Source organism: Loxodonta africana, chromosome 9 (assembly GCF_030014295.1).
Source record: "Loxodonta africana isolate mLoxAfr1 chromosome 9, mLoxAfr1.hap2, whole genome shotgun sequence".
NCBI lineage: Eukaryota > Metazoa > Chordata > Mammalia > Proboscidea > Elephantidae > Loxodonta > Loxodonta africana.
The window spans coordinates 55,468,063-55,488,147 of NC_087350.1; the positions used below are offsets into that span (position 1 = coordinate 55,468,063).

The window sequence follows — 20,085 nt, forward strand, 5'->3', positions numbered from 1 at the left end:
CCCCATCTTTAACTGTTCAAGTATGTCTGTTGTAATAAGTTTATTGCTGTGAAATGACTTCTTATGGTAGAGAAGGGGTTCTGTAACTGCTTTTTTTGTTTTGTTTTTGTTGGACAGATTCCCTATTGTGTGGATGGCATTTTTCATGAGGAGGTTTGCTTCTGTCTTAGCCTTGTATAGGGAAAATATCCATTTATTTTTTTTTTCTCTTGTGCTTAATTAATAGCTTTATCTTTTTTTTATACTATTTTATCCTTTTCTCTTTAACAGAAAGTAAATATGTATAAAATTTGAAGGAACTGAACTAACCATACATTCTGTGTATATTATTTTAATGAAGAAAATAAATTGATTACTGGCATTAGAACAGTATAAAGTACCAGTTTGTACAGTATGACCTATACGTGACCGTGTTACTCCCCTTCCATTTTCCAAAAGGAAATTAAACAACTGCAGTTCACCGTACTGGCTCCACTCCTTGGTGCTGGCAGTGTTTGGGGACATGCTGGAAAGAGCTCCTAGCGTCAGAGCATTAACACTAGCAGATTCTGTTCCATCTTTGCACCATGGCTTACCTGCTGACTTTCTTAACTCTTCTTGTGCAATCGACAATGTGCTAACCTGCTTTTCTCTTTTAGGAAACGTTTTGCATTACAGGCTGCATTTCTTGCCTTACTGTATAGAAAAAGACAAAAGGCTGGGTTTATTATTGCACATTTTAAGCTTTTATACCTTTATCTTTTTGGAATGGTCAGATTCTGAATCCAACAGCTAGAACCACAGGTCTGCTGTTAAGGGATTTTAAATTGTGCGTTTTTTACACTTCAGTGAAATAATTTTTCTCTTGTGTTCATAGCATGAAGGGGCTGTTTTATGTCATGTTGGCATAAATTGTTTTGTGAAAGGGGAAGTTTTTAAAGGTACTGTTTGTGCTGATACAAAGTAAGTTACTACTTTGCATTAGGTGGTTTGGCTATTGAAAGAATACTGTATTGTAAGAGAAACAGTTTGATTTCTTCAGATGACAGATTTGTTTTACCAAGTTCTTTACTGCTGTGTACTGATTTTAACTGAGCTTAGGGTTCAGGGGCTGGGAATTGAGATGTCATTTGAAATAGGTAAACCTCAGCACATTATACAAAATGCACTCAGCTCAATTGTGTTTGAAATACACATTTTAAATCCCTCTTTACAGACACTAAAATAAAAGTACATCTTTCTGGGTTGAAAACACATGGTAGTACCAGAGTATTATACAGTCAATGTTAAATAAAAAGCCAAAACTGGAATGTGCAGAAAATACGATTTGGTTAATTTGTGGGCTTACCTTTATTTTTGTCTTTAAGCTTTTTTAAAAACCAAGATTCCTGAAGTACATTGGTATATTCTGTTAAAGACTTAATGGTGATCCATTTTGCTTACACTGTTGCATCACAAGGAACTTGCCCAGGGACCATGACCTGCTGGTTTGTGTATATATTTACAAAACAAAATAAACAAACCACCCATTGGGATATAAGGTAGCAATCACAAACTAAAGACTGTGGCTTGTTTAGGTGCAATACCCTGTTTCCCAAAGTTAGTTACAGTGGGTCTTATTGTTTTTGTGATAGAAGGATTTATTCAGACTGCTGTACTCTTCATTTGATGTAACAAAATGCTATTAATCTAAATATTTGTAAATAAAGTACCTGTATCTAGATTAAATTAAAATTGGTTGCATTATTTTCTGAACTACAATAGGATTTCTTATTTTCTCAGGCGAACATTTATTTGACTTGTCAGTTTTTACAGCAGGAATTGTCCTTATTTATTGTATAAAGAGAAGTCTACATATGTAGCATATAAAACTACATCACTAAGTTAATTGAGCTACAGTTTTATCCCTGTATTTGGATCACACTTGCAGTATGTTTTCAGTCAAACTTTTTTCAGTGTGAGATCAGCATATTTGGTGGCTGATAGTATTCCCCCTTGACTGTACTTGGGGCCAAATTCAGTTACTTGCATGTGCAATCCCTTATAATAAATGTGGGTGCTAAAACATAGTGGAACAGATTGCCATATCGTAAATATCCGTGTATTAGGCACTGGGCAGTATGCTTTGGAGAGAATGGGAAATTCTCTTAATTTTTAACCCATGACAGCGTACTGCTTGTGTGCGTCACCTGCTTCCCTTTGCCCTCGCACCTTGAGGAGGCCCTCCTGATTAGCAGTTGACGCTCAGTACTATATGCATTAGACATTCCAGTAAGTGCTCAAGTATTTTTTGTGGACAATAAAGTGTTTGATGCACTATCCTTGATTTTTTTTTTTTTTTTTTTGGATCGGTGGTGTTCACATCTAGTTAGAGATAGTAAAGTTCTTTGGAAAAATGTCTTTTGAAACCAGGTATTCAGCTTCATACATTACCTCACCTCTAATTCCACAAGACCATTGTTTTGAGAACCTTTGCCCATATGCCCACGGTTTTAAAGTGTGATTTTTAACGTATGGTTCAATTCATTCCCCTTAAGTAAAAAAGAAAAAAAAAGACCAAATGATTGCCTTCTATTCCTGTTCATGTGGCAGTATAGAGAGAAAATTTACCCCTCTCCAGTATAGAGACAAATATGCCCTAAAAGATTTCAATAATTGTGAATAGGGCAGGCTTTTTAAAGCATTTTGCCAAGACTTGAGAAGGAGAACAAAACAAAGGAGAACGTAAATACAAAAGATACTAACAATGTTAAATTTTCTTTCAGAAGTAAATGCCTTCTAGGTATTGTGTGTGAATTTTATGCCATTTTCATTGTCTTTACTATAATTATATTCATCCCATATCCTGATGGTCCAGTTTTTGCCAAACATTAACTTTTTAGGACTATAAACCTCAGCAGGTAGTGACGGATTACTGTTCTGTGCTCTTCTGTATTGTAGTGACAATATAATAACCTGCTATGGCTCTGCAAGCTGTCTGCTGGCCTCCTAGGGAAGAGTTCTTGGGAATATCTGACAACCTAATCTATTACATGTGGTCCCATACTTCAGTTTACCCTTGGCAATAATTCTGTTACACACAACTGTGACAGTACCTGTAATCCTTTTAAGGAAATAATGTAGACTAGAGTTAAGCTCTTAATTATTGTAGTTTAAAAATTTAATGGAAGTCCATACATAATTTGAAATTTACCTCTCAGATTCTCCAAAGTATAAAAGTTCTAGTTTTCCATCAAAAAAAAAATTTTTTTGGCTGAGGAAGAGCACCTACAGTATAATAGTTTCATATTATTTCTCAATGAAATATGTTCATAAATAAGTAAAACATATGTCAACCTCCAGGCAGATGACAGAAAACCATTTGAAAGATTGTCATTCTCATGGAGTTAAGGTAAAATGCTTTACCTTAGAATGCTTTAAAACAGATCTGTGAAATATAAACTCAGATGATAGACCCAAGTTTGTTGAATCTTTTATTTTCATATGAAAATAGATTTTAAGCAAAATCCAAAAATAACTCTTGACACTATATAAATGAAAGGCTTAAGTACATTTTCTTTGTTACTATATAATTACTACCAGTTTATAAATTCAAATGTGCAGTTAAAAAATCAGCAATGGTATTTTTTTATAAAAACATTCCAAAGATAAAACCTCAGCCACCTAGGACCCTGGTTTAAGTTTTATATGTCTATTTCCATAGGTACAAGCGATTTACAAAAACCTTGGCATTAGTGGTACAAGAAAAATAAATTCCAGTGGAGTTCGGCATCTGTATTCACTGGATCTTGCTAAAATCCAAGTGGTATTCCAACTATGAAGTTAGTGAGGTAGTAGAGAATGTATTTATTTCCTCATATATTTATGCAAGATAGTATTCTGCATATGGCTGAGCCATTCTTTTCCTAAAAGGCAGAAAGGGTGAATTAAATAACTTGTAACAGTAAAAACAAGTAAAATACACATTTGGCCTTTCTTTGGAAAAATGCTTTAAGATGAACCGCTACAAAATTAGAGAAAAAGTTAAAAAGTTATTTTTCGTAACAGACTTTTTATATGATAAACTCACATTCAAGATCTAATTAAAAGTGCTAGTTAAAAGATCTCTTTGCAACACTTACCCTGTGAGCAGGAAGCTGGGAATGGCATCAGTGCAGGTAAATGTCTGATGATTCTAATGGACCAGGCAGTACTTGGTAGAAGGAGCTCTGAAAAAAAAGAAGATAAAAAGTTAGGTTTAGAAACCAGGCCCCTTAACTCCAGCCTAGTTCAGGCTTTTATCTCACACAGGCCTGGATTACAACCCCAGATCCCAATATCTAACATTTTCTCTCTATCCATTGTGCCTTTAACACCTCTTGTTATATCCTCTTGCCTTTAGAGCACCTGAACTCTTTCCACCTGCCATCCTGAGCTGGTAACTGAACCTGACTCCAAGCCCACTATGCACTTTTCTCCAATTATTCTGGGCTGTCTCGAAAGCCCAATTTTTCAATGCTTAATGCCTCTTACTCTCTAAGGCCCATGATGGTTTTGGCCTTTACCTGACTTGGGTCCCACCACAGAAAATACTAGGTAACCATATTCAAATCTTGGCTCTGCTGCTAATTAGCTTGTAACCTTAAGTAAGTTGCCTGCCCTCCTTAGGCCTATTAAAGAGGCAACTGTCCTTGAATGTTCCTTGTGGCTCAATCACTGTAATACACTGCTCTATGGCAAAAAACACAGATTAGCCCCTAAGTCCTGGTTTTGTCACTTACTGTGACCTTGACCAAGTCACTTACCGTTTTATAGTTTCCTTATCCCAGGTATACAAAAATTAAATTAGATAATATATGTAAAGTTTTTAGCATAATACTTGCACGCAGTTAAGAACTAAAAAATGGCAGCTTTAATGTCAACAATACTGTGTTAAATATTTACCTGTCCCATGAGTTTATTTCATGTTCCTCCTAAATTACTCTAAGTTTCACACAGAAAACCTTATGTAAAATTCAGAGTTTCTTAACAGACCCCAGGTAAAGAGGAACAATATTAGTCATCTTTCCCCAAGATACAGGGAGACTGACTAATCTAGGACTCAAATTGGTCTCACAAGGTCTAAGCTCTATGTTGACCATGTAGAAAACACGGAAATCTGGAAGTGGAGAACGTTAGTAATAGATTTAACTAGATCTCTGTCAAAGATGGAACTGTGTCCCCCAAAAAACATCTGTCAACTTGGCTATGATGATACCCAGTATTGTGTGATTGGCCACCATTTTGTCATCTGATGTGATTTTCTTATGTGTTGTAAATCCTATCACTATGATGTTAAGGAGATAGATTAGCAGCAGTTACCTTGATGAGATCTACTAGATTGTGCCTTAAACCAATCTTTTTTGAGATGTAAAAGAGAGAAGAGAGCAGAAGGACAGGGGGACCTCATACCACCAAGACAGCATAACCGGGAGCACAGGACATCCTTTGGACCTGGGGTTCCTGCACTGAGAAGCTCCTAGTCAAGTGGAATATTGATGACAAGGACCTTCCTCCAGAACCCAGAGAGAGAAAACTTTCCGCTGGAGCTGGCGCCCTGAATTCAGACTTAACCTCTGGACTATGAGAGAATAAATTTCTTTGTTAAAGCCATCCACTTGTGCTATTTCTGTTATAACAGCACTATACAACTAAGTGGAAATCCTGGTGGAGTAGTGGTTAAGTGCTACAGCGGCTAACCAAAGGGCTGGCAGTCCGAATCTGCCAGGCGCTCCTTGGAAACTCTGGGGCAATTCTACTCTGTCCTATAGGGTTGCTATGAGTCAGAATCAACTCGACGGCACTGGGTTTGGTTTTGGTTTTTTATGTAACTAAGTCATCCAATTCTCAGTTCTAGTCTGTTTCCCAAGCAATCCAGCTTATCCTCCCTCCCACACTAACACTGGGACCTCAAAAAAAAAACCATGTCTTTCTTAAGTTTTCTAGGGTTGTATGTCCCTCTCAGTCGCCTCTAGATGGCATAAAAAAAAAAAAAAAAAAATTTTTTTTTTTTTTTAAAGCTTTCAACTACTTTCCATGTAATATATCAAAACCCTTGTTAAGATCTTCCTCTTACCTGGCTTTGTCCAAGTTGAAAGTCCTCGGCAAGGGAAGACTCCAACTGAGATAGACTGGGTGACAAAGAAGTTGAATCTACAGAGGTGCTGGTGACCAATTCCCCTAATGCATCAACTTGTCTCCTCAAACTGTGTAAAGTGCCTTCTGTCTGTCGCTTTCCTTTAATTAATACTTCTGCTTGTTTGGACATACAGTGTCGAAGTTGAGCCTGAAAAATGTTATAAAATTTAGAGGTTTATACACACAAAAAAAATACCAGAACTTTTACTCGGCTTCCTCATTTTAAACATTTGATAGGCAAATCTGCCTACCAGAAAAAGTAGGAATGGTTGCCGGAAATGTTCTTGTCCTAAAAAAATACTGCAGGAGGTGCCAGATGGATAATCTCAATGCGTTAACATTTACCACTCTGTGTTGTCATTAATTGGTCCATTCTCTCCACTTGTAACAATAGGATTTCTGTATTCCTTTCTTCCCCCCCCCCTTAAATTACTGCTTCATCTCTCTCTTCCTTTTCTGCCATGATTTAGAAGATTATAGTTCATATCTTCAGTGTCTCCTTACTATATTTAATCCTCAACCCCAGTTTACTTTCTAGCTTTCCCCTATGCTGAGCCCTGAAATGATTCTCTCAAAGTCTCTATAGCAGTCAGTACAACAGGACTTTCTTGATGACCGAAATGTGGCAACTGAGGAACTAAATTTTTAAGTTTAATTATAATTAACCTAAAATTTAAACAGCCACATGTCGCTGGAGGCCATTGCTGTCAAGTCAATTCTGACTCATAGCAACCCTGTAGGATAGAGTGAAACTGTCCCCATAGGGTTTCCAAGGCTGTCATCTTTGCCACATCTTTTTCCCACAGAGTGGCTCGTGGGTTCAAACCACTGACCTTTTGGTTAACAGCCAAGCACTTACCCAGTGTACTACCAGGGCTCCTTTAGGTGATCTCACACACTCTTACATTTTTACTCCCACCTAGCCTCTTTGGCTCCAGAATCTTTAGGTCAACACCTAAATTTTTTTTTTTTTTTCCTAATTTTACTTTAGATGAAGGTTTACAGAACAAACTAGGTTCTCATCAAACAGTACATACATTGTTCTATGACATTGGTTAACAACCCTATGACATATCAACACTCTCCCTTCTCAACCCTGGGATCCCTATTACCAGCTTTCGTGTTCTCTCCTGCCTTCCAGCCCCTGCCCCAGGGATGGTATACCCCTTTTGTCTTGTTTTGTTCCAGGAGCCTGTTCAATCTTTGGCTGAAGGGTGAACCTCAGTAGTGACCTCATTAACTGAGCTGAAAGAGTGTCCAGGGTCCATACTCTCAGCGTTTCTCCAGTCTCTGTCAGGCCAGCAAGTCTGGTCTTTTGAGTTAGAATTTTGTTCTACATTTTTCTCCAGCTCTGTCCAGGACCCTCTATTGTGATCCCTGTCAGAGCAGTCAGTGGTGGTAGCTGGGCACCATCTCATTGTACTGGACTCAGTCTAGTGGAGGCTGTGGTAGATGTGGTCCATTAGTCCTTTGGACTAATCTTTCCCTTATATCTTTAGTTTTCTTCATTCTTCCTTTGTCCTGAAGGGGTGAGACCAGTGGAGTATCCTAGATGGCTGCTCACAGGCTTTTAAGACCCCAGACACTATTCACCATGTAGAATGCAGAACATATTCTTTATAAACTATGTTATGCCAATTGAGTGACATATTTCCCAAGATCATGGTCTCCACAGACCTCAGCCCAGCAATTTGGTCCCTCAGGGAGCCTGGATGTGTGTCTGGAGCTACCATGACCTTGCCTGCTACAGGTTCCCAAAAAAAAACCACCACTGCCATCGAGTCAATTCTGACTCATAGCAACCCTATAGGACAGAGTAGAACTGCCCTTGTACAGGTTATCAACACCTAAATCTTAAGGTCAGTACTGAACACTAAAATCCCAGACTCCTATTTTTAGCCACCTACAGATATTTTTTTTCCACAGATATACGTCCCTGAATGTCCTTAGGGCTCTCAAATGCAATGTGTTCTGGGCTAAATTACTCCTTACTGACACCCGAGCCAACTTTTCTAATATTCCCAATCGCTCCTCCAACCACTGGCCTGTGACCTTATTTTTATCATTGTATCTCTATTTCCTGTCCCAAATACTTAGGTTCTGTTGGTTTTAGTTGAGACAAAGCATATTACACAGGTTAAAGAACACTGACCCTGCCACTGACTAATTGTGTGATGCCAGCTTCTCTGAGCTCCCACCATGTAACCTATAAAGCTGCTGTCAGTGCTGCAACAAAAGTCAATGTGAGCACAGTACATGAATTTAAGAAATTTTTCTCACTCTCCCCAATGTGTCAAGTATCTCATACAGTTATTTTTTTAAAGGCAACCTTGAGTCGATCTTCACGATGACGCAGTTTCTCTCGGAGTGCTTCCCCACGCCACTGTTCATCCTTTTCATAGGGAAAAGGGACACATTAATGAGTTTATCAGTAATCAACCAGCTTTTCCCTCCACCTACCTGACCACCCTCCAGTCTGGTTTTTTTTTTTTAGCTTATCTCAAGAAGGATGGGAACCAATTTTTCAAAAACCCAAATTATCCATCGATGTAGTCCAGAGAATAGCAGGATAAACCCTTACCATTATGTGAACTTGGGAAAAGTTTAGTTTTTCTTCAAAAGGTGATGGTCTTTCATTTATGGTGAATGGAAAGTTCTCTTTCAAGCTTTCCAACTCTCCTTCTAAGTTCTCATTTCTTTCAAAAATAGCTTCCAGTTCTGCTGGTAGTTCTGGAAGACACTGGTTGAGATTCTTAAGGCTGGTTCTGATTTCATCTTTCACCTCAGATTTAAGTGTCCTCATTGCTTCACTGATTTCCATTTGTCTTCTCTCCAAATCTTTATGGTTTGCCATCTTAAAGAGTGAGGGACAGTCAAATAGTAAAGCCCACTGGGTAAAGTTGAGGACTTACTGGAACAGAGCTGTTTAATGTGTCATGTATTTAAAGATCTACAAATGTCGACTACTGTGATTATTAGGACTATGAAAATTTGGAATTATTTAAAAACTCAAGTATCTATAAGCTACCAGGTAAATGATTTTACTGGCATCTTGATTTAAGAACTTCAGTTTAGAAAACCAAAACCAAAACCAAACCAAACCCACTGCCGTCAAGTTGATTACAACTCATAGCGACCCTATAGGACAGAGTGGAACTGCCCCACAGAGTTTCCAAGGAGTGCCTGGTGGATTCGAACTGCTGGTCTTTATGGTTAGCAGCTGTAGCTCTTAACCACAATGCCACCAGGGTTTCCCAGTTTAGAAAAGCATGTGCATAATGTTCCTTAAAGATGTATTACACTATAGAAGTCCATCTCCTTGAAGCTAGTGCTGGATTAGAATTTCATTTCCAGTAAACATTACCAGTATGATTTTGGGCAAGTTAGCTAACTTCAGAATCTCTGTTACCTCATTTGTACATGGAGATAATACCTCCCTCCCAGATATGTGAGAACTAAGTGAGAATTTATATGAAGCACCTGATGGTACCCAATAAATGGCAACTACAGCAATTAAATCTTCAAAGGGCCATTTACTGAAAAGGGTCATTTACTGAAACAACTAATAAGTATTCTAGATTATAAATGTTAATGTGGATGGGTCCTTAGAAATGATCTGGTCAACTGCTCTCATAGGTGAAGAATCTGGTGGCTTGAGCAGTCCAGAAGCTTCCAAAAGTGTCAGCCAAAAAAAACCAACCCGTTACCATCAAGTCTCAAGTTGATTTCAACTCACAGTGGCCCTACTGGACAGAGTAGAACTGCCGTGTAGGGTTTCCAAGGAGCGCCTGGTGGATTCAAACTGCTGACCTTTTGGTTAGCAGCTGTAGCTCTTAACTACTATGCCACCAGGGTTTCCAAAGTGTGAAACGGATTCTGTTTAATACCTGAGACTACTCTATGTGGCCCTTCCCATAAAGAGCTTAGCAAAGGTATTAGACTAATACCTACTGCAATGGCCCTACCAAGTTTACAAAGACATCTAGAATCACTAAGAATTGAAATAAAATAATTATTTTTTCTTGAACCAAAGGATGTGTGTGTGGAGTAGGGGAGGCACAAATGGAACTGGAATGGCCATATGGATGGTCCAAAGGACAAAATGTAGCAGGGCCATAGCTGCCAAGCTAGAGTTCAGGAGTGGCCCAGATCCTGACACTGGCTAAGAGGACACCAGGGCATCTAGGATTAGAGATTTCACCAATTTACATACCCTCAGTCTAGTTACATTATGTAACAGCAAAGGTTTCCCCTGGAGCCATTTTTCTTGTACCTGGCATAAAACCTAACATTTCAACATAGTTCTTTGAAATGTGATAAAATTCTATGCCAAAGAATTACCCCTTTTCTTTAAAAAAAACTTAATAATTTGCTGAATTTAAGAGAATTTTAAAAGTATATTTTGAGCATCATATTCAATGGTGAGAGATTGAGAACTTTTCCCCTAAGATCAGGAACAAAACCAAGGATGTCCACTTTCACCACTGCCAGTTGATGTTATACTAGAAGTTCTAGCCAGAGCAATTAGGCAAGAAAAAGAAATAAAAGACATCCAAATAGGAGAAAAGAAGTAAAACTATCTCTATTCACAGATGACATGACCCTGCATATAAAAAATCCCAAAGATTCCACAAGAAAGCTACTAGGGCTAATGAATTCAGCAAAGTGGCACAGTACAAGATCAACACACAAAAATCAGTTGGGCTTCTATACATCAGCAATGAATAATCTGAAGATGAAATTAAGAAAACAACTCCATTTATATTAGCACCTAATATTCAGGAATAAATTTAAATAGGAAGGTGAAAGACTTATACAATGAAAACTATAAAACACTGCTGAAAGAAATCAGAGAAGACTTAAATAAATGGAAAGACATCCCACGTCCATGGATTGGAAGACTTAACATTAAGGTGTCAATACTACCCAAAGTGATCTACAGATCCAATGCAATCACTATCAAAATTCCACAAAGTCTTTTTTTCAGAAAAGGAAAAGCTGATACTCAAATTCATATATAATTGCAGGGGGCCCTGTATAGGCAAAACACTCCTGAAAAAAGAACAAAGTAGGAAGGCCCTCATGCCCTAAATTTCAAAGCATACAACAAGGCTACAGTAATCAAAACAGTGTCTGTAAGGGCAGACATACAGACCAATGAAACAGAATTGACAATCCATAAATAAAACCATACATCTTTGGCCAACTGAATTCAATAAGGGTGCCCAATTCATTCAAGGGGTGGGGGCGGGCAAAGAACAGTCTCTTCAACAAATGGTACTGGGCGAACCGGATTTCCACATGCAAAATAATGAAGTTAGACTCATAGACCACATCATATACAAAAATTAACTCAAAATGGATCAATGACCTAAATATAAGAACTAAACCCACAAAACTCTTAGAATAAACCATAGGGGTAAAGTCTCAAGACACTGTTTTTGACAATGGGTTCTGTTATGACACCAAAAGCACAAGAAACAAAAGACAAGTTACCATATTTTTTCCCAAATAACATGCCGACACATATAATGCACGGCAATTGGCATAGTGCACTTTTGAAAATAACATGCAGGGGGGGAGTTGTGCAGTTGACAAGAATGTGTAATGCACGTGTTATTTGTGTAAAAATACGGTAAATAACTTAGACTTCATCGAAAGAAAAAACTGCATCAAAGAATACCATCAGAAAAGCGAAGAGACAACTGAGAGAACGGGAGGAAATATTTGCAAATCCTGTATCTCCAGAATATACAAAGAACTACTAGAACTCCACATCAAAAAGAGAGACTATCCAATTAAAAAATGGGCAAAAATGTCAAACTGACATTTCTCCAAAGAAGATATATGAATAGCCAACATGCACATGAAAAGATACTCAACATCATTAGTCATTACAGAAACTCAAATCTAAACCACAAGATATCACCTTACTCCCACTAGGATGGCTATTATCAGAAAAAGAGAAAATAACAAGCATTGGCGAAAATGTGGGGAAATTGAAACACTTATCTGCTGTTGGTGGGAATGTAAAATGGTGCAGACGCTATGAAAAACAGTTTGGCAGTTCCTCAAAAAGTTAACGGAGTTACCATCTGACCCAGCAATTCAACTCCTAGGTATGCACCCAAAACCTTGAAAGCAGAAACTCAAACAGATACTTGTACTCCAATGTTCACTGCACACAGTGGAATATTATTCAGTCATAAAGAAAACTTGAGTTCTGATACATGTGATGATAAAGGTGAACCTTGAAAGCACTGTGCAAAGTCAGACACAAAAAGACAAATATTGTATGATGCCACTTATATGAAATATCTAAAACTGGCACATGCATAGAAACCAAAATTTAGTAGTGGTTGCCAGGGGCTGAGAGGAGGCGAGAATGGGAAGTTAGTTTTTAAGGGGTACTGAGTTTGTTTAGGATGATGAAAAACTTTATGAAATAGTGATAATAGCTGGACAACATGGCAAATGTAAATAATGTCACTGAATTATACACTTAAAAACTGTTAAAAATGGTAAATTTGATGTTAAACATATTTCACCACAAAATTTTTAAAAAGTATATTTCGAACAAATATATTCTTGTGGAAGTGCACTTCTAAATATTAAGATTGGAAAAATAGATTCGACTTAAAGAATGTTATTATTAGCTTTTCATAATTTCCACAAAGCAATACCTTCTTAAAAGTGATATTAAAAAAAAAAAAAAGTCTGAGCCCTGAGGGGAATGAAGGTGCTTAATGAGTCCTCTCTGTCCCAGGCTGGTCAGCTGGGGTCCTAGGCACGCACCTGTTTCTGGAGCTCCATGTACTCATGCTGCATCTGCATGAGCTCCTTCATCAGGCGCCTAGCCCGCTCATGGTTGTCCTGGGCCACCTGCTCAATTGTTGCCATTTCCTTCTGCATGCAGCTATTCTCCTGTTTTTGCTCCTAGCACAGAAGGAGGAAAATGACTCTGGGGTCCAACATGTGGTAGTGTGGGTCACTGGCTTACACACTCACTAGTTCTGTAATTTTACTTCTCATCTGGGCCTCAGTTTCTCTAACTGTAAAATGGGGACAATTCTATCTGCCTTCTTTGGCAGGTGTAGTATAGCTGGAGTTTCTTAGCTCAAAGTCTGAAGTCCAGGTCTGCAGCGTTACCTTTGATAATAAGTTATTTTCTCTTTCTGAGCCTCCATTAACTACCTGTAAGATGGTAACAAACACCCTTTATCATAGGATTACTGGGGAAAAAAAAAACCAAACCAGTTGCCGTCGAGTCAAATTTGACTCATGGCGACCCTGTGTGTTTTAGAATAGAATTGTGCTCTACAGGTTTTTAGTGGCTGTGATCTTTCGGGCATTTCTTCCGAGTCACCTCTGGGTAGATTTGAAGTCCTTTCTGTTAGTAGTCAAGTCCTTAACCGTTTGCGCCACTCAGGGACTCCTTCACACAATAAAACCAAAAACACCAGAAACCCATTGCCGTGGAATCAATTCCAACTCATGGTGACCCTACAGGACAGAGAACTGCCCCATAGGGTTTCCAAGGAGCACCTGTTGGATTTGAACTGCTGACCTTTTGGTTAGCGGCTGAGCTCTTAACCACCACACCACCAAGGATCCTCCACACAGTAGGAAGGGGGCTCCATTAATTCTTCCAGAGAGTGTTAGAGAAATCAATTCCTGTGGCAGTCCTTCATTGCTGCCTACCTCCTCTACTCACTATAAACTGTTTTGAACTCATCTGAATATCACCTCCCAAAATTTATTTTAAGGATAAAAGCATGGTAAATTGAGCTTCCTGGTTTAGGATAATGATTAATTACAGCTAATGTTGAATAAAAAGAGCAGGCTGAGAAAAACGTGTGAGCACTGACTGCAGCTGTATAAAAATGTCTACTGATGCTTTCTCTAAAAGCTCCCTGGCAGTCGAGGTGTAAGCAGAGGCTGCTATCTGAGAGTGCTCTCGGCTGTGTGCTGACATTGTCTGTTCAAATGACTGTGTCCTCGGCCAGCCAGAGAGCTTCTCTGAGGCTGCAGCCTGGTTTCAGGTAAAACCTACCATCAACTTAAAACAACAGATTTTACATATATACACCAATATCAAGAGTAGGAATAGGTGTTGGGTTGATGGGTAATTTATTTTCTCTGCATTGAAATAGTGTTTTAGTTTAGAAATTTAAATGCATCATTTCCTCATAAACTGTGGGGTGGCAAGTACTCACAAGAAGGTTTTTCTCCAGCTGGCTCCGCTGTGTCTTAAGTGCTTCCTTTAGGCTGGCAATCTGCTTCTCTGCTTTCTTTCTTTCTGTCAAGAACTGGTTCCGCAGGAGGCTGAAGTCTGCCCTCATGGAGTCCATCTCTTTCTGGAGAATCAGGAGCTCACTTGACTTTTCCATTAATTCCTGTTCCCGTTCTGAAAGCTGTTGTTCTGAAATGAACAATTTTAATAGGTTTAACCAGAGGCCCTGGGCTGGCTGTGGGCCGCTTTTCCATCGAGGGCAGATTACATAACTGTGATATGCTACTCACTCAGGCACTTTCCTCCATAACTGAGTACTACAAGTCCACCCTGACGCACACCAGAGGCATAGATAAGGGGGGCCTCCTGAAGCAATTGTCTCCTGGAGGGCCTGATCCCAAAGTGACAGACAGCTATGGTCTTCCCTTTCCAGTCTTTTGAGACAAATGAGAGTAAACACAGCACCACTCACGAGTTCAGGGGAACATGGAACAGGTAGCTGGAATGTCCTTTATAAACCTTGATTCGAATAAAGGGAGTCACACCTCTACTTCTTTCTTCATAGAAGGCAGTGCAGGGGGAAAGAACACAGGATTCAGAGAAATTCCTATATGACATGAGCCCCATTTTATAGATGAGGAACTTACAGCCTAGTGTTTAATGAGAATCATGTAGGTAAAAACGTGGTATATAGTGAGTACTCAATATATCATGCTTTTTTTTTTTTTGGTGGTTTTAAATAGTAAGGATATTTTAAATGGATTTTTTCTCATCATCCTATTTATTCAGGGTTAACACACTGCCCACATTTTACTTTTCAATACCTATGGCATGATTAGACTCAGCATATTTGTTAAGTTTCATTTTCATAATGATTGGGTCTGGGTGTACCAAGAGTTCCCAGGGAAGGAGAAATAGCCCTTTCAAATCTCTAAGCCCAGTGAGTTCACTAAAGGAAACAATATTTTCTGATCATATTAAACCTTGCAGCCTAAGAAAGAAAAATTATTTATCAGTGTGTGAGCAATCATTTGCCCAGGACTTCCATGCCAACTTCGTTTATATGTTATTCAAGAGAGAACGAGCTGACCCAAAGACAAATACCTATATTTTGGCTCCATTTACTATGTCAAATTTGGACAGAATTAGAACTGCTAATACTGTTTTTTGACTGACTGGGATGGAATGGATGATTGTTCCCAAAGCTCACAAACACTGTACTTGTTAGAATGCCTTTAGAGTATCTTTTGGCACTTCTTTGCCTTGACGTTCCACTTTCTTTGAGATAGCAATCTAGAGGAAGGCAATATGGCAAAGTAAACAGACCTGGGAATCAAACAGTCCCAGGACTGAATTCCATCTCCATAAAAATACAAATTTTCGTTGTCTCTCTGAGCCTGTTTTCTCATCTTTCATAAGCCTTTGAGCATCAAACAAGATATCGTACTTCATCCCTTGCCTCCCCTACACCTCCTTTCAGGGTTCTGGATGGTGTATTCTCTACACAGTTTATAAGACAACCAGTAGAGCCCTCTGTTATGGATTGAACTGTGTCCCCCCCAAAATGTATGTCAATTTGGCTAGTCCATGATTCCCAGTATTATGATTGTCCACCATTTTGTCATCTGATGTGATTTTCCTATGTGCTATAAATCGTACCTCTATGATGTTACTGAGGTGAGATTAGCGACAGTTATGTTAATGAGGCAGGACTTGATCTACAAGATTAGGTTGTATTTTAAGTCATCTCTTTTGAGACAGTGGGACCTTATACCACCAAGAAACAAGAGCCTGGAGAATAGCTTATTCTTTGGACCCAGGGTCCCCGCACTGAGAAGCTCCTTGACCGGGGAAGACTGATGACAAGGACCTTCCCCCAGAGAAGACAAGAGAGAGAAGGCCTTCCCTTGGAGCTGGCACCCTGAATTTGGACTTCCAGCCTCCCAAACTGTGAGAGAATAAATTTCCTCTTTGCTAAAGCCATCCACTTGTGGTATTTCTGTTACAGCAGCACTAGCTAAGACAGAATCTGGTACTGAGAGAGTGGGGTGCTGCTCTACAAAAACATGGTAGCAGTCTTGAAGCTGTGAATGGACAGAGGCTGGAAGAGTTTTAAATTGTGTAATAGTAACAGCCTAGATTGCCTTGAAGAGACTGTTGGTGGAATTATGGATGTCAAAGACAATTCTGGTGAGAACTCAGAAGGAAGTGAGGAGAGCTGTTACACTGTAGATGGCACAGATGGCAAGAAGCAGCATCAGAGAAATGGCAGCAGCAGAGCCAGGAGACCAGTGCGAGACAGCACTGGAGCTGACCCATGGGCCAAGAGAGCTGAGTGCCTGTGTGCCAGGAGGCTTCCTGGTGGAGTGGGGTGCGTCCAGGGACTTATCGGTGGAGCTAAAGAGCTTTGGAACACTTGCCCCAGCAGGGCAGATGTGGGTGGTGAGGCCTGAAAAGCCAAGGAACCAGGAAGCAGAAGCTGAAGAAACAAGGAACACAGGAAGTGGAACTGCCTCAGTCTCAAAGGGTAGAGCTACAACCTCTGGGGCTTCAAATGGTGGAGTCACCACTCAGATGGGCTACGAAAACGGGCCAACCAAATGTGAGGGAGCAGAGTTGCCATCCCAGTGGCCCTGGAAGGTGGAGCCGAAGCCCAGGGTCAAGAAGCCTCCACTTAGAATCTGGAGAGAATGGCCAATACCTGGAGTCCAGAGGGCAGAGCCATTGTCTAAATGGTCTCAGAGAACAGAGGATTATTTTGAAGCCTTGAGGGCTAATACGTTCTGCTGAATTGCTTGGTGCCTGTTATCCTATCTTTCCCTCCAATTTCTTCCATTTGTAATGGAAATGTCTAGCTGGTGCTTGCCTGTTGTGCCCTTGTACCGTGGAAGCTGATAACTTGTATTCTAGATTTCATAGATTAAGAGAGATTTTTGGATTTTGCTGTGGAACGATGGGTTGAATATGTTTTACATGTGGCAAGGGCATGAATTTTGGGGGGCCAAAGGGTAGAATATTACAGGTTGAACTGTGTCCCCCCAAAATTGTGTCAACTTGCCTAGTCCATGATTCCCAGTATTATGTGATTGTCCACCATTAGTCATGTGATGTGATTTTCCTATGTGTTGTAAATCCTACCTCTATGTTAATGAGGTGGGATTATTGGCATTTATGTTAATGAGGCAGGACTCAATCTATAAGATTAGGTTGTGTCTTAAGTCAATCTCTTTTGAGATATAAAAGAGAGAAGCAAACAGAGAGACAGGGAGACCTCATACCACCAAGAAACAAGAGCCAGGAGAACAGCGCGTCCTTTGGACCTGAGGTCCCCGCGCTGAGAAGCTCCTCGACCATGGGAAGAGTGATGACAAGGACCTTCACCCAGAGCCAACAGAGAGAGAGAAAGCATTCTCCTGGAGCTGCCACTCTGAATTTGGACTTCTAGCCTCCAAACTGTGAGAGAATAAATTTCTCTTTGTTAAAGACATCCATTTGTGGTATTTCTGTTACAGCAGCACTAGATAACTAAGATAACCCCCTGACCTCAGTGCAACGTTTCAGAATACATACTGGTTTGGGAGAGCGTCTTCTCCAGGGTTTCACTCCACCTCTCCTCTTCCTGCAGAGTCTTGACACGCTCTTCAGCCACCAACACCTTTGTGAGCACCTGTTCCAGTTTGCTTTTCTGGTCTGTTAATTGTTTTTCCAGCTGCTGCTGCTGCTCCTTCAATGTCACTTTACTCGCTTCTAATTTTTCTTCTTCACTTTCTCTCTCTTTCTGGAGTTTCTGAAACATCTTAATAAACAACAACCTTAATCATAAAATAATAAATAATGCCCCAGATGAGAGAACCGTCATGGACATGAGATAGATTCCAGTTCAACAGTGTGTAGAAAACGGTCCACTATGACAGAGTGAGTTCCCTCTATAAAGGTGATCAATCAGGGGCTGGAAAACTATTTGGGTGGCAAGTTAGGGAGGGGATTCAAGTAACAAATGGCATGTGGTCATTAAGATTCTTTACAGGACCAACGTCCTATGATCTTAATGGTCTGTACACATTAATACAAAGAGATTCAAACAGTTGGCATAAAATCCACACCTGGTTACACACGACAGTTAAGAGAAGCACAGTTCCATAGGGGATACTTCTCAGAGGCTTTCTGCTAGGAGAAAAAAGCTCACAGAAGTGGCAAAATGCTTCCCTGTACGTGAAATTGTAAATGTGTAGTACATACCATTTCTTGTTGTACTAGCTTGAGCCTGTTTTCTTCAATCTCATTCTGCAGCACTTGAAGTTGTTGCTGTTTTGTCTCCCCTTCTTTCTGAAAGCCTTCAAACTTTTTTTTCTGTTCGCTGATGTCCTTCTGGATCCTGGTCTGCTCACTAAGCTGTATGTCTTGATGCTTGGTGGTGTGAAGCAGATCCTTTATGTGAAAGCACACATTGAAACCACTAACAAAGCCGTCTTTACATGGCTAGTGCCAATCCATTATCAACTAAGTCTCACAAAATGAGAAGGATGAAAGTTCGACATCCTTTATTATCCCAATTAGCTTTTAGAAAGGTATCCAGAACTCAGTTTAATTACTGGCTTTCCTTTTATTTAGTATCTAAAAAATGAGATGCCAAAAACATGTAACTTAGGCAAGAGGCTCAGTTCCTCCAAGCTTTAGTTGCTTGATTACTGAAATGGAAATAAACAACATGTACCTCAGAACTGTTGAGAACATAAGAAAAACTGAAAAAGGCTTAACAATGTTAGTTAAAAATCAGCTGAAAGTCCTGGTTTTGTTACTATTTAAAGTATTTATATACCTTTAAAAAACTCAGAAAACAATAAAATTTCTTTGTTCAAGGAACCCAAATTAAGTGTTTTTGAAAATCGTAGAAAATGTTCATAAGAACCTGTGTAAGAATTTCAAGATGGAACACTTTAAGTAATTTTAAGCATAGAATCCTAAAGGTAGAAGAAAGAGAATTTAGATGTCTAAACCAACTGCTTTACCTAGGGGAAACTGGGCCCAGAACTTGCTTGAGGTTCTCTGAAACTCAATATTATAGCACTATCCTAACAGGACAACAATGAGTTACTTTTAAGATCATTAGAAATACCAGGGTCAAGAATCCTCTATTCAACATCTGACAAGACAGAGGCCCAGATCTGGATGTTACTCTGCAGATCAATGAGTGATAAAATCTAAACACTGCCTTTGGAAGCCTCATCTGTTCCATGGATCAAGATGGTCCATCTTGTCTTGGAAGCCCCCAGAAGGACTACTGAAAGGTCAGGCTCTGGACTTGCCACCACCCTAATTATTACCTTTGAGTAAAACTTGTTTGAATCAAGAGTTTTAGGACTAAAATAAAATTTGAAAACCACTGCTCTGCACCAAAATTTTTATTTATATGTTTGTGTTATATAAATGGTCCCATGAGACCTGCTGGTACGAACAAGCAGCCAGTCTACTTGATTTGTGTTGTTGTTGTTATTTCAGCCAATTGCCTGCATGTCTTCAGGATACTACTAGATTACATTTGTTAGGCTTACCTGTTCTGCTAAGTGCAAGTGGTCTTGGACATGAGTTAGTTCTTCCTGTAGTGTGTTTACTTCTTCTCGTTTTTCTATGGAAGTAAAATTTTCGTAAAGTAAGAAATACCTATGTATGCATTTTCCAGATTCCCATCAGCCCCTCTAAAAAACAGAGTGGAAATA

General features: G+C 39.5%; 1 protein-coding gene across 7 annotated transcripts in view; it reads right to left on the minus strand.

Moving 5' to 3' along the window:
• Positions 1–192: 192 nt before the first annotated feature.
• The window catches only part of CNTRL (centriolin), a 106,214-nt gene continuing 86,321 nt past the window's right edge, over positions 193–20,085 (minus strand). For 6 of the 7 annotated variants that reach the window (XM_023544982.2, XM_023544984.2, XM_023544983.2 and 3 more), the window contains 10 exons: positions 19,921–19,994; positions 18,608–18,796; positions 17,939–18,164; positions 14,352–14,557; positions 12,931–13,071; positions 8,717–8,989; positions 8,465–8,527; positions 6,074–6,283; positions 4,101–4,187; positions 193–3,884 (listed from right to left, as the gene is read on the minus strand). In XM_023544982.2, the coding sequence (XP_023400750.2) occupies positions 4,128–4,187; positions 6,074–6,283; positions 8,465–8,527; positions 8,717–8,989; positions 12,931–13,071; positions 14,352–14,557; positions 17,939–18,164; positions 18,608–18,796; positions 19,921–19,994 (1,442 nt within the window). In that variant the 3' untranslated portion in view covers positions 193–3,884; positions 4,101–4,127. The remainder of the gene's footprint in view (positions 3,885–4,100; positions 4,188–6,073; positions 6,284–8,464; positions 8,528–8,716; positions 8,990–12,930; positions 13,072–14,351; positions 14,558–17,938; positions 18,165–18,607; positions 18,797–19,920; positions 19,995–20,085) is intronic. The other variant, XM_010587680.3, reaches the window with a different exon arrangement.